At 37.3% G+C, this 20185-nt stretch overlaps 1 protein-coding gene across 2 annotated transcripts in view; it reads left to right on the top strand.

Moving 5' to 3' along the window:
• The window catches only part of PPP1R1C (protein phosphatase 1 regulatory inhibitor subunit 1C), a 121423-nt gene that overhangs the window by 34177 nt on the left and 67061 nt on the right, over positions 1 to 20185 (top strand). For both annotated transcript variants that reach the window (XM_005675893.2, XM_005675892.2), the window contains exons 3-4: positions 14770 to 14807; positions 16756 to 16816. In XM_005675893.2, the coding sequence (XP_005675950.1) occupies positions 14770 to 14807; positions 16756 to 16816 (99 nt within the window). The remainder of the gene's footprint in view (positions 1 to 14769; positions 14808 to 16755; positions 16817 to 20185) is intronic.

A 20185-nucleotide genomic window follows, 5' to 3' on the forward strand; every position in this document is an offset into this window, starting at 1 on the left:
CTTTTGAACTGTGGTGCTGGAGAAGACTCTTGAGAGTCCCTTGGACTGCAAGAAGATCCAACCAGCCCATTCTAAAGGAGAGCAATCCTGGGTGTTCTTTGGAAGGAATATTGCTAAAGCTGAAACTCCAATACTTTGGCCAGCTCATGCAAAGAGTTGACTCATTGGAAAAGATTCTGGTGCTGGGAGGGATTGGGGGCAGGAGGAGAGGAGGAAGACAGAGGATGAGATGGCTGGATGGCATCACCAACTCGATGGATGTGAGTTTGAGTGAACTCCAGGAGTTGGTGATGGACAGGGAGGCCTGGCGTGCTGCGATTCATGGGGTCGCAAAGAGTCGGACACAACTGAGTGGTTGAACTGAACTGAACTGAGGCTAATGCAAGTGTTCTGAGCATGTTTAAGGCAGGCAAGGCTAAACTTGATGATCAGTATGTAGGTGTATTAAATACATCTTCAACTTACAATATTTTCAATGTATGATGGAGTTATCAGGACATAATCCCATCATAAGTTAAGGAAGATCTGTATATATACCACAATTTCTTTATTCATTCATCCATTAATGGACAATTGGTTGTTTCCATATCTTGGCTATTGTAAATAATGCTTTAATGAATAGAAGTGTTTTCTTTTTCTTTGGGTAATTACCCAGATGTGGAACTTGTGGATCACAGGGTAGTTCTCTGGGTCAGGAATATCCTCTGGAGAAGGAAATGGCTACCCACTCCAATATTCTTACCTGGGAAATCCCATGGACAGAGGAACCTGGCTGGCTGCAGTCCATGGAGTTGCAAGGGTTGGACACAACTTATCAATGAAACTACCAGAGTAGCTCTATTTTTAATTTTTTTAGGACTCTCCATACTATTTTCTATAGTGACGGTTTTTTCCTTCAAATGCTTTGACTATATTATTCTACTCTCTCCTGGACAGCAAGGTTTCTGCTGCAAAACCCAATCATAGTCTCATGGGAGTTCACCTACATGCGAGGATTTTTCTCTTGCCTCTCTAAAAATTCTCCCTTTGCCCTTAATTTTAGACAGTTTTATTATATTATGTCTTGGTAGAACATATTTTTGAGTTGAAATTTTTTGGAGATCTATAAGCTTCATGTACTTGGAGTTGTAAACCTCACCCAAGATTTAAGAAATTCTCATCTTTTAAAATAATAAACTTTCTGCCCCCTTTTCCATCTCTTCTCCTTCTGGGATGCACAGATTACTTCTTTTGATAGTTTCCTACAGTTCACTTAGATTTCTTCCCTCTTTTTCATTCTTTTTTTTCTTGTTTTCCTCTGCCTGGGTAATTTCAAATGACCTGCTTTCTATTTCACCAGTTCTTTCCATTCTTCGATCAAGTCTGCTCTTGCTCTCTATTGCATTTTTCATTTCATTCATTGCATTCTTCAGCTCCAGAATTTCTATTTTGTGCATATACATGTATACACAGAAAGGTCAACAAATCAGGTGTTCTTGCTTCCTGATTTTTTACAATTGTCTCTTGTTTGTTAACCTGTCTTTTGTTGACTCTTGTAGCTCACTGAGATTCCTTAAAACAACTATTTGTCCCAATATTTTATGGGGCAAACTGCAGATTTCCATTTCTGTGGGATTAGTAACTAGAAAATTATGTGTACCTTCGGTGTGTCATGCCTCTGATGACTTGCATTGCTCTCTTCACATATGAAGAAGCATTTGCCTACTCCAGTCTTTACTGAAAAGCTTCAGGAGAGAAATACCTCTGTCAGCCCTGTTAGGGATCCTGAGGCTAAGATTGTATACCTTCTCTAGATCCTGCAAAGCCAGGCTGAATGCTGACAGGCTCCCATTCACTTTCCCTAGGGCAATGCTGAGTGCTCAAGTTTGTGTGCTTTCTTTCAGTCCCATGGAGTTGAGCCAGCTTTTGCACTTGCTCCCTAGTCTACTGGAAAAGCTTGCCCCTGCTGCCCTTGAAGGCGAGGGCATGGCCTAGCACGAAGTGGGAGTGTGTGCGGGTGATGTGAATGGAGTGCTGGGGACCAGCTGGAAGGGTCAATAGGCAGGTCACCCCCGGTAGCTTGTGACGGGCTTCCTGATGAGTCTGCAACGCAGTTAGTAGGATCCACGTCTCTTCAATGCCCACTGAGAGCCTGATTGCTAGTTTGCCAGCTGCTCCCCACCTCTTACTTCAGTATTCTGGATAGGTTGAGAAAGAAGTGGGTCTCTTTAGCAGCAACCCACACAACTGGGAAAGCTGGTTACACACTCACAGACTCTCTCTGTTCCCTGTAGGAGAAACTGTGGTCAAAGAAGATCTCTCTTGGCACTGAGCTATGCTGCCTTGGGGGAGGAGTAGTGTGGGTAAAGTGAAACTGTTCCTTTTATGCTTTTCAATGTGTACATTCTCAGATTTTCTTTTTCTGCTCCAACAGTATGCTGGAACTTCTACACTAGACTTCTGACTTGTGAGATTCTCAATACCAGGGTTCTTTAGGAACAAGATGATGGAAAATTTCTATTTAACCATTTTGATGTTGTAACTTTCCTTGAGTGAGAATTTACAGTAGATATTAAGTTCTTCCAATTCTAAATTTCTATGTTTTTTATTTGTCTATAATACTGAAAACTTTTCTTTTCTACCCATACAAGCATTGATCTACTTTTCTATTGTTCCTATTGAGCAGAATAAATTACTACTAGGACTAGAAACATGAGCCAGTTACTAGCCTACTTTGAAATCCTTTCTTATGTTGCTATCTTACATTATTTCATCATAATTTTGGTAGAAAGTGCTTCACAAGTGATCATCAAATTGCCCTGCTCAAATAGCCCTCTATTAGAGATTTCTCATTTCTCTTGGATTGGCTACTTCAATCTTTCAGCAAATTAGAAGTCTTTGTCATATTTTGAAAAATTTTACACACATGTGCAATATTTAAACAGTAGTATAGCAACACACTAAATATTTTTAAAAGAAAATAGCTACTCTTTAAAGCTTTCTAAAATTTCTAAAAGTAGAATATCAATCATCAATGTCAGAAAAAACTTTATACAAAGCTCTTATCTTATTAAAAGATTTTCCAAATGTAGACACCTGTAGTAAATAAAGTGAATGAGCCAACAAAATGTAATAAAAGTTAAAAAAAGAAAAAAATTATAAGTAGGCCAAATTATTCATATAACATATGTTCATCCATGTGTTAATATAATTACTTTTCACCCTACAAAATGTTTTAATATTTGCTTCTTCCCTTTGATTGAGAACATATGATTATGTTTATTTCCATCTTTGACAGCTTCAAAGTGCTTATCATTGAATTTACAGAATATTTATCTGCATTCATTTGATATGATGTTTAATTATTTCATAGTGTTCATTTTTCCAATTATTTTGTAAACTTCTGGTAGTCAGGATTAGTACCTACATTTTTCTTTTTATACATGTAACTCTCTTCCATTTACATCAGCATACACTGTAGTTAACACAAAATATTACTTATGATCAATTAGACTAAGTAATTATATTCCCTGAAAAGGAACTGCTGAACCAGAATAAAAAGTTATGACTTACTTTTTTTTCCTATAAATTTGGTGAGACCTCAGTGAGAACTAGAAATGAATGTTTTTTGATCTTTGTTCTATTAAGTCCAAGTACTATTCCACATCACAGGTAAAATGCCAAATATAAGCGACTTAGATTCTCTGGAACGCAGAATCTGAGAAAAGGGTCAGGATGGAAGTACTTTAACTGGAAAGCAGTCTCACAAGACAAGAATGAGTGAGATAAGGAGGAAGGAAAAAGAAAAGGCTCATAATCAAAGTCATTTCTGTAGAATGGAGGCTCGACTGTGTTGCGGTCTCCTGAGAAGCACCGAGACAGCCTTCCTAGTGCTGGAACTCATATACACTGTCTCCATGCCCGTACTGTCCCTTGGCAACAATAACTCCACCTGTGGTTAGTTCTCCTATAGCTAGAGAATGACCAGGGAGAAAGAGGAAAGATAAATGTGGCATTTATCCTTTGAGGTGGTGACAAGAATTTCCAGACCCAATTCCAACAGGGGTGTGTTCCTCATACCAACAGGCCAATTCTTCCCCACACCAACAAGCAATTCTCAGGACACCAGCACAGTGTCTGAGAATTCAGCTCTTCTAATTCTATAGAAAAGATAGCATCATGTTTCACAGGTTGAGGACTCAGTCCTACAAGACCATCCTCCACTTCAGATGTTAGTTGTTAGCCCAGGAAGGTACTTATGCTACTTACTGGCTACAAACTGGAGGTTCCAATGACTTCCTTTTTGGGTTTGATTAATTTGCTAGAATGGCTCACTTCATTTACCCGTTAGATTACCAGTTTATTATAAAAGGATATTAGAGGATTTGAATCAACAACCACATGAAGAGATAAATAAGGCAATGTCCTATTCAACCTCAATTCCCTCTCCTCTTCCCTGGAAATTAGGAGGTGAGACAAAGTTCCAACCCTCTAATTGCATAGTTGGCAACCAGCCCCTACCTTGAGTGGGATCCAGTCACCTTCCTTGAAGAACTGAGGAGAAGAGTTTTTTTTAAGAACTGAGGACAAGAGTCCAAGTATTATCTCACTGCTCTTATCTCAGGAAATTCCAAAGGTTTGCGAAGCTGTTATCTAGAAATTGTGGCTGAAGGCCAAATTCAGATAACCAAACATATATATTTTCCCTATAAATTACAATATCGCAGGTGGGATGCAGAGAACAAACAAATTACATTCGTTGACTACAATACCACAATTATAATTTCTTATGCCTTGATCTGGGGTCTTGTCTTGGTTCTGTACACCAGCTTTTAAGAGGGGGCATTCACAGGATGAGAAAAAAAACAAGAGAACATGAGTTATGGAAACCAAGTCGAATGGATAAGCACTGAAGGAACTGAAGGTGTTAGCTTAAAGAAAAGATAGGACAAAAAGATAGGTTTGGTCAGCTGCAGGGGAAGCTGAGCTTTTCTGGAGCTGTTTACTGCAGCTATGACTGAAGTCAGGGACGGGCTGATGGGATGAGACACAGGCTATATGAACCATCCTCTATGAGAAGTAATCTTTAAGAAAATTTTAACAAGAATATTTTAAAACTTTCTTCTCAACCTTTGGAAATACAACTCCAGTGAGGCCCCAAAAAATCAAAGAAAAACTGACTAGTAAATGGTGATGGCTAAATATTAGAAGAGCAAGAGAACACACAAATCAGCATTTTTTTTTTTCAATTCACTATTCAGAGTTATATTTAGATGAGTGCGAAATGCATTTGGTCAACCACTTCACATTCAAATTCATATGTGTGGAAATAAATTTGATCCATCTGTGTCTGAATTTTTATTTTTTAAACCACCAACATTTTCTTTTACAAGAACTGATTTCCAAGGAGTCTTATGATATCCCCAACTTCCTGCCAAACCTCTCAAAAAGTCTGAAATGTGGAAGATGTACTGAACCTCCTCAAATATACTGGTTTTTAAATAAAAATAAGCAATAAATAAGCAAAGAAATAGCTGATTTATCTGTTACAATGGCATCTGTGTTGAAATTAAGCATAAAAGAGGAAATGAGAAAGTTCTATACAGTATATATTTTTAGTACATATTCACTTCAGTTCAGTTCAGTTCAGTCACTCAGTCGTGTCCAACTCTTTGTGACCCCATGAATCACAGCATATCAGGCCTCCCTGTTCATCACCTACTCCTGGAGTTCACTCAAACTCACATCTATCGAATCAGTGATGCCATCCAGCCATCTCATCCTCTGTCATCCCCTTCTCTTCCTGCCCCCAATCCCTCCCAACATCAGGGTCTTTTCCAATGAGTCAACTCTTCACATGAGGTGATCAAATTATTGGAGTTTAGGCTTCAGCATCAGAACTTCCAATGAACACCCAGGACTGATCTCCTTCAGAATGGACTGGTTGGATCTCCTTGCAGTCCAAGGGACTCTCAAGAGTGTTCTCCAACACCACAGTTCAAAAGCATCAATTCTTCAGTGCTCAGCTTTCTTCACAGTCCAACTCTCACATCCATACATGACTACCGGAAAAACCATAGCCTTGACTAGGCAGATGTTTGTTGGCAAGGTAATATCTCAACTTTTCAATATGCTATCTAGGTTGGTCATTACTTTCCTTCCAAGGAAAGTTTTTAATTTTAATTTCATGGCTGCAATCACCATCTGCAGTGATTTTGGAGCCCCCCAAAATAAAGTCAGACACTGTTTCCACTGTTTCCCCATCTATTTCCCATGAAGTGATTGGACCGGATGCCATGATCTTCATTTTCTGAATGTTGAGCTGTAAGCCAACTTTTTCACTCTCCTCTTTTACTTTCATCAAAAGGCTTTTTAGTTCTTCTTCACTTTCTGCCATAAGGGTGGTGTCATCTGCATATCTGAGGTTATTGATTTTTCTCCCAGCAATCTTGATTCCAGCTTGTGCTTCATCCAGTCCAGCATATAAGTTAAATAAGCAGGGTGACAATATACAGCCTTGACGTACTCCTTTTCCTATTTGAAACCAGTCTGTTGTTCCATGTCCAGTTCTAACTGTTGCTTCCTGACCTGCATATAGGTTTCTCAAGAGGCAGGTCAAGTGGTCTCGTGTTTCCATCTCTTTCAGAATTTTCCACAGTTTATTGTGATCTACACAGTCAAAGGCTTTGGCATAGTCAAGAAAGCAGAAATAGATTTTTTTCTGGAAATCTCTTGCTTTTTCCATGATCCAGCGGATGTTGGCAATTTGATCTCTGGTTCCTCTGCCTTTTCTAAAACCAGCTTGAACATCTAGAAGTTCATGGTTCACGTATTGCTGAAGCCTGGCTTAGAGAATTTTGAGCATTACTTTACTAGCATGTGAGATGAGTGCAATTGTGCAGTAGTTTGAGCATTCTTTTGCATTGCCTTTCTGTGGAATTGGAATGAAAACTGACCTTTTCCAGTCCTGTGGCCACTGCTGAGTTCCAAATTTGTTGACATATTGAGTGCAGCACTTTCACAGCATCATCTTTCAGGATTTGAAATAGCTCAACTGGAATTCCATCACCTCCACTAGCTTTGTTCACGGTGATGCTTCCTAAGGCCCACTTGACTTCAGATTCCAGCATGTCTGGCTCTAGGTGAGTGATCACACCATCGTGATTATCTGGATTGTGAAGCTCTTTTTTGTACAGTTCTGTGTATTCTTGCCACCTTTTCTTAATATCTTCTGCTTCTGTTAGGTCCATACCATTTCTGTCCTTTATCGAGCCCATCTTTGCATGAAATGTTCCCTTGGTATCTCTAATTTTCTTGAGGAGATCTCTAGTCTTTCCCATTCTGTTGTTTTCCTCTATTTCTTTGCATTGATCACTGAGGAAGGCTTTCTTATCTCTCCTTGCTATTCTTTGGAACTCTGCATTCAGATGCTTGTATCTTTCCTTTTCTCCTTTGCTTTTTGCTTCTCTTTTTTCACAGCTACTTGTAAGGCCTCCTCAGACAACTACTTTGCTTTTTTGCATTTCTTTTCCATGGGGATCCCTGACTCCTGTACAATGTCACGAACCTCCGTCCATAGTTCATCAGGCACTCTATCTATCAGATCTAGTCCCTTAACTCTATTTCTCACTTCCACTGTTCAATCACAAGGGATTTGATTTAGGTCATACCTGAATGGTCTAGTGGTTTTACTCACTTTCTTCAATTTAAGTCTGAATTTGGCAATAAGGAGTTCATGATCTGAGCCACAGTCAGCTCCTGGTCTTGTTTTTGCTGACTGTATAGAGCTTCTCCATCTTTGGCTGCAAAGAATATAATCTGATTTCAGTGTTGACCATCCTGTGATGTCCATGTGTAGAGTCTTCTCTTGTGTTGTTGGAAGAGGGTGTTTGCTATGACCAGTGCACTCTCTTGGAAAAACTCTACTAGCCTTTGCCCTGCCTCATTCTGCACTCCAAGGCCAAATTTGCCTGTTCTTCCAGGTGTTTCTCGACTTCCTACTTTGCATTCCAGTCCCCTATATATGCTTAGATATGGTGTAATGCATGTAACCTGCACAACAAGTCATGTGTCAGCAGTTTGCGTATGAACCTCTAGTTTAAACGTGGCATGGATGACCCAGGACAAATTTGTGCTTACTTCTGAAGAATGATTTAAGTCATATAGGTCACCAACGAAGTTCCCCCATCTACCTCCTGGCTACTCCCGTGTCTCCTTACAGACCTCTCTGCCTCAGTCTATGCCATAACTATTGCTATTACTTAAGGGGGTTCATGTAGAGCCTTTGTTTCTTTAGTTCACCATGCTCCTGTAGGGTAATTTAATCCTATTGCATGGCATCGCTGACCATTTAGATGTCAATGACTTTTAGGCCTGTATCTTCAGCTTGGCTTTCAGTTTTGAAAAAGACTATTCCTGAACCCTTCCCACTTAGTCAATAAATATTACAGCATTTCCATAAATACTCATTTTATGACCCAGAAGCTTTTTTTGACTTCTTTTTCCTTCTTTGTCACTCCCTTCCCACCTCCAGTGAGCCCCCAAGTCCAGACCCTTCTTTCTCTTAAGCATCTCTCCTATCTAGTTCAAATCATCCTTTTCTACCACCTGAATTACTGCAACACCTCCCTAATTGAACTAATCATACTCAGGATAGCTTCCTCCAAACCATTCTATGCATAACTGTTAATGGCTCTTTCTACAACAGAAATCTGATCATACCTCTTTCTGGTTAAAACCACTTTTAACCATCACTTTTCATCACTTTTAGAATGAAGTCCAAATTTCTCAATGTAGTTACAAAGCCCTAAATTATCTAGCTTATTAGGTTTTCAAACACTTCTCTGAATTCACCCCTGGCATTCTACTGTCCAAATATCTGAGTTGTTTTGTGTGTGTGTGTGTGTAATTTCTAAAAAATAGTCATGTTTTCTCACACTCCAGTGATAGATACTCCTGCACTTTCTTCTGATTAAAATGTATTCTCCTCCCCAGTCCTATCCCATCCAACTTCCTTGGCTCATTGGTTTTTCCTGTTCTACTGACAGGACCATGCCAGCTTAAATGTCCTTTATTCCACTGGTTCTGCCAAGGCTGTTTGATGCCCCACCCACCTTGTGCTTCCTCTCTTACAGCCTTTACTTATCACAGTGTACTATAGCTGTTTCTTTGTCACTCTCTTTCAATACAGTTTAAACTCTCTATGAGGATTAAACCCCACTTCCTAGCAGGACTCCCAACACATATTACACATGCAATAAATTGCTGTTAAATATATTTAAAATCTAATATACCATTTTAGATCCATATTAACAGCCTTACATACGAAACAGACTATCATAGGTGCTAACTTACAAACTGCATTTAAGAATGTGTCTTCATTTTCTTCTTGTATCATCATTCATAGGAAAAATGTTTTAAGACTTATACAAATATAATGCTATTTTCCCTTTTGATGTGTAAACACACACATAATTTTTTTTCTGTTTTATTTGAACTTGGTGCTAAATGTATTGTGTATCTAATTACAGTACTTTGTCTTTTAATAGTTCTTTTATATACCTACTATAAACAATCATTGCTTTTTAAAGCATACTGGAAATCCTCAAGTAAATTACATTTGAGACAATAAAACTGAGAGATTGTATGAAGGTCAAGATTTTTAGGACAGATAAAATACTAAGAGTTGTATTAGAACTAGATTACAAATATGTTTAATCTTCCATGCTTTAAAACTGAATAAAGCATCTTTTTTTTGAGAAATATTACCTAGAACGTCAAGCAAATGTTTATAGATGTTCTAAGACAAGAGCTAACTTCTATATTTTTCAAGTCTACAAAAGTTATATGAAGTGGGATAGGATTGTAAAGATATACTTCCACTGACCTTTCTTTCTGTTTTTAACAAAAGCACATTTACTATTGATGACAGAATGCCTATAGTGGATTAAGCTATGAAAATATTACCACATGTTTATAGGGACATATGTTTTTAATATGTAGATACTTTGTGATTTTTAGGAATATATCTTTCATTTATAGCTAAAAAAGAGAATTTTACTTCTTATAGAGAATTCTAGTTAAAAGAAAACTGTTACTTGATGTCATTTTATAATAGTCTTTTCATGATAGATCTACTTAGATAAAATTACTTTGAAATTCACAGTGGTACATCTACACAGTCGAAAATGCAAAAGAATTTGGGAAAAAATTAAAATGTTTTTCAGTGGAGGATCTCAAATAGGAAATAAGAATTTGACTTAAACAAGAAATCCTTTAGTTTAGCAGTTTGATTAAGGTACAGAAGCTTCAAATGATCAAATGTTCACTTCTATTGGCTTCATAATACGTTTAAACCTAATTTTAAGTGTAGCATTTCTTCCCAGTTTTTCTTAATGAATTGTAGCCTCCAAAATCGGTCTTCACAAATTATGAACTGACAATTTAAATTAGAAATACACTGATCGTATTTTCAGGTTGAACAGTCATGTCAAGTAATTAAATTTATGAGCTATAAAGAAACATTAAGAAATTTACCTTTATATTCCATTACCTTTTTTTTAAATGGAAAATATTCCATTTTTTTCTGGTGGACTGGTACAAATTGCAAATCAGATTTTAAAAGTCCCTGTCAATTTTAACAGCTAGTGGGGGAAAAAAATAGAAGGCATTCTATGAAGTGGAAAAAGTACTAAATATTCCAAATTTTAGTAAGAAGCTAAATCTGTTCTCATACCAATGCCTCTTAGACCTATCTCTAAAGTAGATTTTCTCAAAATTCCCTATCATCACCATTCAAATGATTAACCTCTGAATAATTTTCTTGCGTTCACCTTGTTTCCCTACTCTTAGTTATGCGTCTTCATTTGGGGACTCTGCTACGAATACCTCAGTGGTATTCTATGTGATAGAATAGTGAGATTTTAGTCTTTTAAATTGGATGAAACCTTCATTAATCATATTCTGTTAAAGGTATTATTAAGTCAAAATGACAGAGCACACTGCTGAGAAGATAATAAGTGTTTGTTAAATAATTACTTGATAGTCCAATTACCTGAAATATCTGATATTTTTTAAAATCTATAAAATTGATATAAAAATATCACTTGCAATCAGCTTTCTAGGTAATTCAATGAAAAAGAGATAGACTTTTTAAAAATCAGAATTACTGGAATGAGTGTAACTGCTTAAACAGATGTCATTCCCGCCTCCCCCCCCCAAAAAAAAATCCATGCATTAAGTGAATCAACTTATTTTCTTGGAGCAAATATGGGAAATCCAAATGCCAAACAAGAAGAAAACCTTTACCGAAGACTGAAAATTACAATTGATAAGATGATGCGGCAGTTCTTTGACCCCCACATAAGCTGGTTCTGTGGTAGGATAAAAAATGTTTTATAAGAGAAACCAAGTTTATAAAAATCGAGACTACTAATGAAAAACAGACTTCTGAGGTTTTAAATGATCTGATTTTTCTGTTCTTCTTTTACTGTGTTTGGAAATGACAGCAGAAATCATGAAATATAAGCATAAAAGTAGTTTGGAATATTTCTAACCTCTATCACAAGACAATTACTGGTTGAGAGTTCTTTCTTAATAAACCAACATGATTCATCTTGCGTTTTCCTTGTCATCTCCTTCACCATTGCCACATAGAATACTTTGTACCTGGTTCTTTTCTGCTGCCACAAAAATGAACCATTTCATGGGGAGCTCTGAGAGATAAAAATCTATTTGATAATGAGGCTGTCTCCCTAATTTTGTCAATTAAAAGTGGAAAGCTATAAATAATATAAGAAGAAAAACACAGCTGTGTGAATCTTGGCACAACAGGGTGAAACTATCCCTACGGTTTGCTTCTTTTTCCCACATCCCCCTTTCCAATGCATATAAATTCATTGCTCTGGCAGCTTCAGTTTGGGCCCCAGTTTTGACTAAATCTAACAGCCCAAAGAAAAACACAGCTGAAACCACTGCCTGGTGGTTTAACTCACAGCCCCGAATGATAGGCCTCCAACAGAGCCCAGCAGGTTTTCAGCAAGAAGGCTTATGAATAGAGTTCATTTTGGAAGGTCAAGAGTTTGATAAAAAGTCAAAAACAGAGGCTTTACCATAGCTGTCTTAAGAGATTTTGCATAGCCCTACTAGAAAGAAACAAGGCAATATTCTAGTCCCCTACTGTAAGAAATACCTGATAGATTTCTCTGGCGCTTTAAAACTGACTTATTCTATGTTAAAATGCTAAAACCACAAGGAAATGACAAGTTCACATGCAAAACGAAGAGATGAACTGTGCACAGCTATTTCTTTCATTTGTATTTGTTTTATTCTTATTCAGTTCTGAAGACCTGTGGGTCAGTGATCATTTCTGAACTAGTAAACCTAGAGCCTTTATGGAAATTTTGTCCTGGATTCTGCCCTTCTCTATGTGGTTCAACTGCAGATTATCTCCTCATCAGCTGTGATCCAAGGATCTCAAAAAAAACAAAACAAAACAAAAAAACCCATGTATACTCAAAGCAATATAAACAGAAGATAATCAGCTGAAATGTGGTTTTATTTAGAAACTGCTGTTTTCAGAGATCTGATGGTAAATTCCTTCTGAGACCGTCAAAGATGGCACCAATGTCATGATTAAGTCTCTAGAACACCTCAAAAAGAGGACTAAACGGTTTTTCTCTGTTGCTACTCCTCTGTGCAACAGCATTAATTTCTTCCTACAAAGTGGGGATAGAAAAAATTAAAAAGAATACTGAGTGAAAATATAAATATACTTAAGATAATATCTCAGTTTTCTGCCAAAGTATATAAGCCCATTTATTAAATGGAGTGGAACATATAACTGAAACATACACTGAGCATTCTTAATGGTGTTTATGAATAAAGATACAACAAGATTTTATCAGAAGTATTATTTCAGGAACCATACTGCCATAATTATACTTAAAAGGAAATTAGAAAAATTGTAAATTTTCAATATCTTAAAATTAGAAATTAGACAAGGAGCTTTAGTACTTTCATTTTGACCAAAAGAAAGATATATATTACAAAAAAATTTTTAAAAAGCAAAAACTTTATTTTAGAATAAGCAGGATTTAATATCTCATCTTCATTGTGGAAAGGTAATTTCACTACAGATAACATTGTGGGTTGACTACTTTAAATGTTTACCATCCGATTCCATTGTTTTATTGTTTTGGTCTACCTTACTGCTTTTTGAAGACTTATTTTCTCAATTGGCTGCTTTTAAGATTTTCTCTTTTATATTTGGCCATCAGAAGTATTGCTATCTGTTATGCCCAAGTCGCGAAATCTCCCAATGACCACCAGGGAGCCGATATCGGATGCAAAAGCAAGAGAGTTTTTATTACCAAGCTCTAGCTGGGGCTCCCACCGACGCAGCAGCTATAGGGAGGAGCCCCGAGCTCTGGGTTTCATTGCTTATATAGGGTATTTTGGTGCGAAAAATTTGAAAACGGGAGTTTCTGGGTTGGGAGACGTCTAATTGGTTACCGTCTGTGGAAGGATTAGGTGTTGGGTTCTGATTGGTTCCCATTTCCCGGGCTGGCCACGGGTTCTGATTGGTCCCTGGGGTGAGGTTAAGGGATTTCCAAAAAGCTCTTTTCTGGGAAGTTTTACAAAATGGAGTAGCTTAGGTCCTTCACTATCGTAAGTCTAAACACAATGGTCCTTTTTCTCCTTCTGGTTTTCTTGTTTCTGTCTCGGGGTTTGTTAAGTGTCTTATATCAGTCTCATCTGTTTTTTAATCCTTGATCATTCTGTCTTCCATTCTCTCCCTCTTCTACTTTCGGGACTCCAATTACCCTTATTTTACACATTTTTGACTGTATCTCAATTGTCAGTTATTTTCTGTTCTGTTTTTTCCATTCTTTTTTTTTTTTTCCTTTGGGTACTTTAGCTTGGATAACTCTACTGAGCTGTCTCCTGTTTCATTAACATATTTGTATCTTCTGCTAGATTTAACATGCCCATTTTAAACTGAGATCTTATCTGTTGAAATTCTGAAGCTGCTTCTTTTCATGGATTCTATTTCTATGTTAAGATTGTTTATCTTTAAATCTATTTTGTCCCCTTATATTTTCATTGAATGTATTAATCATAGTCTTAGATTATGAACTTCAATATGTGAATCACCTATGAGTTGGCTTCTACATTTTCATATTCTTAGTTATTACTCTCTTTTTTTATCTAGTAATTTTTATTGAATACTGGACATTTGTATTTAAGAAACTTTAGAGACTCCAAGATGTTAAAAAATATTTTTGAAGTTGCCCTAGAAGTGTCATAAGAAATATTTCTGACAAAGTTACTGATTCTTTCCAGGAGCATATAGAAAAAAGAGGGCTGCCTCTCTTAGAGTCAGGATTGGGCTCAGTGGAAAAGTAGGTTTGTTCTGCTTATAGGTAAACAAGGAAAATCGACAGAGGCTACAGTCAATACACAGGACTGCAAAATCCATGAGGAAAGGTTATTTGTGCCTTAACACTGTGAGGTTCATGATGCCAACAGCTGGTCCTCCTTCCAGATTGCTGGTGGGCATTTTGGGATCTCACTGTAATTTTTTTATTACCTTTTTAAACCTTTGGGAGAGATTTATCTCAGAAGGCAACTGTTTCTTTCTGTGTCTCGCTTCCCTCTCAGCCACTAGACTGAGTCATGGAAATTGTATAAGCATTAGAAAATGATTAATTCATTCTGTCCCACGTTATTGAAATTTTAATGTGCATATTATAAGAAAACATATCTAAATTGCACCTACTTCTCTTGCAGAAATAGATGACAAGAGGGTGACCAACACACAAGCAGAAGTAAGTTTTCTTCTATTTTGTGTTAAATATATGTCCAATCCAATCAGCTAAAAACACAACCAGCTCAATTTGATTGTGATACAAAATATGATATCAATACAACTGTGTTGTATAAACTATTTAATTTGCTTTTCCTGACTGAATAAACAGTAAAAGGGTGTCATTAAATTGTGACCTCTACCTTTGATTCTCCACCTATGAAATCCTAACCCCTGGGAAAAACCTCTAAAATAAACTACTGATTTTAGAGTCAAGATACGGTATTGATACTTGCAGTTTAGTGACTGGTGGTGTGTGACCATCACAGCCTGGGGCAGCCAGCATTGGAATCCTGGAACAAGAAGGTGGAGGACAGACGCCTCTTAAAGGTTCTCTGATGTGTGGAACCGAGGGCAGAACCTGAGGCCAGAGGCTTCACACACACATGCAGGAGTTCACATTGAAAATGTGAACCAGGGGAGGCTAGGGTGGCTGCTAACAAAGGATATACAAAATACAAGAAAACGAGCAAATGTGTGTCCATAAATGGAATAAGTATTGAATAGGATTCATGCAGACTTCGTAATTAATGGCCACATGAGTAGGCATACAGCAATGTAGAAAGAACAAAATACCAGAACGTGTCTCTCAGAACATTTCTAAAAATTTATTGAAATTGTAAACATGAAATGGTTTGAAAACTAAATTCTTACAATAAAATAGTTTTTATTACTTGGTAAACTTTACTAAACAAACCAACTTTTATGTAGAATTAATTTTCTACTTCATCTTTGAATATGTGTATATGGGAATAATATATAATAAAACTGGAAGTGAATGCTTCTTAAAATCGACCAGATGTAACAGAATGCATAGAGGCACAGCAGAAGTCTCAGACATCCCCACATTTATACTAATGTAGAGCTGCCCTGCTTGCATCTGCGCATAACAGACATATTCAAACACTCTATTCTGGGGAAATTTGCTTGTACCATTTGCTTTGGTTGATATGGATTCAGTAACTATTTGGTTGAATTTTTTTAGTTTTTAATAGATTGTTTTTGCATCCTTTAAATACCAACATCTTGATGACTCCTTTGAGGGCAAGTAAGCTTTAGTATGTGTGAGTCAAGATGCCTGAAGCTCTATTTACTGTGAAACAGTTTCTCATATTTTTCAGCCTCTGTACACTATGTTCTTTCTAATATGGATAGAAAGTCTAGAACAATCCTCAGAAAGTATCTTGCAATTATTTATAGTCGAAATTTTCGAAGCAAAAATAAATGCTCCAGACATGAAAACTCCAGCCTTTGCGACACTGAAATATAGTAGATACACTGTTAAAAAGGAGTTTTTGATATAACCTGATTGAGGTATAAAGACCACATATATATAATTTATTATAATGAATAATGGTTTATACATATATCCTATGTATATATATATACACCTATATCTATCTATATGTTTATCTCCATCTAAATTTTAAAACTTTGGCCCTTAAAAGTGTTCCAATTTGTATCATTTTTAGTGCAAAAAATTCTTCCCCAATAAATTAATTCTGATCCAAAGTGCTTAAGTTAGAGTGTTAAGTATAAGTTTTGTTATGAAAGATCTTTTGAACATATGAAGGAAAAGTACCTCAACACTGTAATTTCCAGTAAATGGAGTTATTAGATTGAACATCTCAATTCCATAGGATTGTACATTGGTATTACTTAACAAAGACTCTCATTAACCCTCCAGAACCATTAACAATTCTACAAACAGATATAATTATACCTTAGTCATAGTTTTGGAGTGTATTTTGTCCTGGCATTTATGTTTTTCTTTAAAATGCGAAGGATTAGTAGTAGTTTCTTTTCTCTACTTAAAATAAACTGTTAGTAGGTGTTTATTTCTCTCAAAGGGCTAATGACATTGTACTTTTTATCCAAGTATAAGACTTTTCCTTTTTTTCTTTATCCAGGCACAGAATGCAACCCCTAAGCAAAGGAAGCAGAGTGTGTACACACCACCCACCATGAAAGGTACTGTTCAGGTACTGTTTCGGGTTCTTGTGAGTGCTAAGCTCATGGCTGACAGGCATTCTGCTCTCAGGCACCTTATACCTGCTTAAAAGCTACATCTAGTCTCACCTCCACAATTGGTAATGTGACTTTCAGTAAGGTAATGTTATTTGAAATCTAGTTTAACCAAGAGTCAAACAGTTGAAGAAGGAATAACTAGATGTGTCTCAAAATCTTAGTCTGGACATTCCGATTTTCCAGAATAATGACAAAAGTTTCCTTTTACCCTTTCTCACATGTTTTCCTTGCAGAGATTTTTCTAGAACCCCTAATTACTCTTGCCGATGTTCGCAGATAATTATCTTTTTTTTTTTCCTTAGGCTCAAGCAAAGTAGTTCTTGAATTTTGGACAGATACAATGTAAAGTGTTGCTTCATTGTTCTGTGTCAGAAGCAGCTCTAAGAAACCCAATCAAACAGCTATTAGCTGTACATATAACAGCTGCTGAAATAACAACCAAGAAGGCTAGCTCAGGCTCCAGCATCCTCCCAGAGTTTCTGCCCCTCTCTTCCGAATTAGAACTGCTAAAAGGACATCTAAGTGTATCCGAATTTTGACCGACATCGATTTCAGGGAAGGCTTCTTTCATTTCTCACACAAGAGAATCCCTGACATGAGGGAGAGTGTGTCCCCTCCAGCAGCTCATGTTCCAGCCTGGCTCTTGGGCCGCTGGCCCAGAGGCTCATCATGCAGTCGTCCAGCTTTGTTTCAACTGCAAGAGAGGCCAGCTGAGCAGCTTACTCTGGAGTCTAGAGAGATGTCTAAATCGGGAGTGAAATTTTCCACTCTGTATTCTCTCTAGATTTGGGGCCTTTACAGAGAGGTGGGATATAAATGGACACATTAATAGCTACTTTCCATAAACTTCCTTCCTGCGCAGCTATAAAATATCATGCTTGCTTGTTCATGAGACTACAGTAAATAATGTAATCAGCGTTGTAGTTCATTTCAGGGTAATTATTGAGGCTATCAGGCTTCCTTCTCTCAAGACCAGTATAATCATTTTTGAAGATACTTTGCCTATTGTAAGCCATCTTGTACTTTTAAAACACGACAGTTTTGGCATGAATGGGCCTCGACGAAAGATATATGTTCACTCATTTAATGATTTCCTCTGTTCTATTTTGGGTTAGTTTAACTAAATAAAGACTGTTCTCATGTCCTTAGAGAATAATAGCATTATTTTTAAAGGAAAATCTTAAAATCAAATCCCAAGGCTCATAGTTTTCATTATATTTAGCTCTCTAATATCATAAGAATGTGGGACCCTAACATTTAAGGAAATTAGTCATATTGTACATATTTTACACATATGATAATCATTGTTTTTCATGAGTTAAAGACTTGAGAAAGCACAGAAATTCCTTCATGAGGCTATTGGGATATAAGCCACTTAGGTCCTCATGTATTATCTGTAAATACTTAGGAGAGTCTCCTGCTTCTGATAAAAGAGAAATCAGTCCACATGTCTCTTTAGAGACAGAAATGAATATTTCAGGACAGAATTAAGCAATAGTAACATATGGTGCATTGTGGGCACATTAAGAAACTTCAACCATAAGCAAGATGAGTTAGTAAAGGAAACGTTACTGAAATGCAAAATCAGTAATACAGTTGCTCTGAAATGTATAATTCTTCAAATTGCAGTGGAATATGCAATTATTGAGTGTAAAAATATTTGCTGGGAGAGCAAAGTAGTACCAGGAGTGATTAATAGTTCTGAAAAAAATCACTCTGACCAAATGGCTAACTAGGGTTTCATAAATGACCCCGTGAGTAGCTAGTTAGTAAAACAAAACAAACTAGCCAGATTCCTTCCTTCTCTCTTATTAGGTTCTGAGGAGTTACTGGACACAGAGGCCAAAGTGACAGGAGAGAGATTCTACATCTACCAAACGTCATTGCAATTAATGCCCAGATAGACTCATCTCCCAGCTCCCATATTCATTTATTTTCCCCCCTTTCAATTACTATGGTATTTATGTCCCCACCAGATCTCTGGAAATAGAGACATGTCCAGGTTACCTCTTATGATGAAAGTTCTATATGAAAGTTCAGAGGTGGGCAGAGGGTAAAAAATAGAGCAGAGAAAACCATTTTAAACAGGTACACTGTCAAGAATGATAGGCTAATGACCTCCAAATTATATCTGTACACCTAACGTATCTCCTGAACCTCAGACTTTCTGCTGCTGCTGCTGCTAAGTCGCTTCAGTCGTGTCTGATTCTGTGCAACCCCATAGACGGCAGCCCACCAGGCTCCCCCATCCCTGGCATTCTCTAGGCAAGAATACTGGAGTGGGTTGCCATTTCCTTCTCCAGTACATGAAAGTGAAAAGTCAAAGTGAAGTAGCTCAGTCGTATCTGACTCCTAGCCACCCCATGGACTGCAGCCTACCAGGCTCCTCCGTCCATGGGATTTTCCAGGCAAGAGTACTGGAGTGGGGTGCCATGGCCTTCTCCATCAGACTTTCTAACAGCTACCAATTTTTTTTCACTTGAATGAATGACACTGATTGAAACTTCTCAAATTTAACACATCCAAAAACAAACTCATTGGTTCTTTTTTGGGTTTTCCTCATCTTAATACATCTTATGCAGCCATCGAAAACAAAAATCTTTGCATAATCCTTGACTACTCCCCATTACCAAACCATCATCTACTCATGTTAATGCTGATTTCAAGATGCACCCCTACTCTATTTTCTAAATCTTCCATTGCTACTACCTTGTGTGAGCACCATTCTTTCTTGCCTTGGCTGCTGAGGTAGCCTACCTACTACTCTCCTGCTTCTGCTCCTGACCCTCTACAATCTAATCTCTACACACAACCAGAGTAATTCCTCTAACTCACAAATGTGATCATGCAGTCCCCTTGATCAAATCCTCAAAAACTTCCTGTCACATTCAGAATACAATGAAAAATCCAATCATGGCTTATACCTCCCTGAATGAGCTGCACTGGTCTTTCTCCTTGATCTTATCTCCTTTCATACTGCCCCTGTTCACATTAGGGTTCAATGTCATAGACTTTTTCATTATTTATGAACATCTCAAGCACACTTTCATATCAGAGCATTTGTGCTTTCCACATTTTTTGCTTGAGAAACTCTTTACCCAGTGGCCTCACAGATGGCTCAGCTACTGTTCCCTCCTCAGAAAGGTCTTTCTTTCTTGATAACTGCCCCTCCTACCACTGCTATCTACATCCTTACAGGGCTACCTCAATTTTTTCCATGGCCCTAATCATTAGGTACCAATAATGAGGTATCCATGACAACAGTCTTGTTCATTTGATATCCCCAGCATCTAGTACAGTTCCTGGCACAAA

The sequence above is a fragment of the Capra hircus genome, chromosome 2, assembly GCF_001704415.2.
Source record: "Capra hircus breed San Clemente chromosome 2, ASM170441v1, whole genome shotgun sequence".
Taxonomy (NCBI): domain Eukaryota; kingdom Metazoa; phylum Chordata; class Mammalia; order Artiodactyla; family Bovidae; genus Capra; species Capra hircus.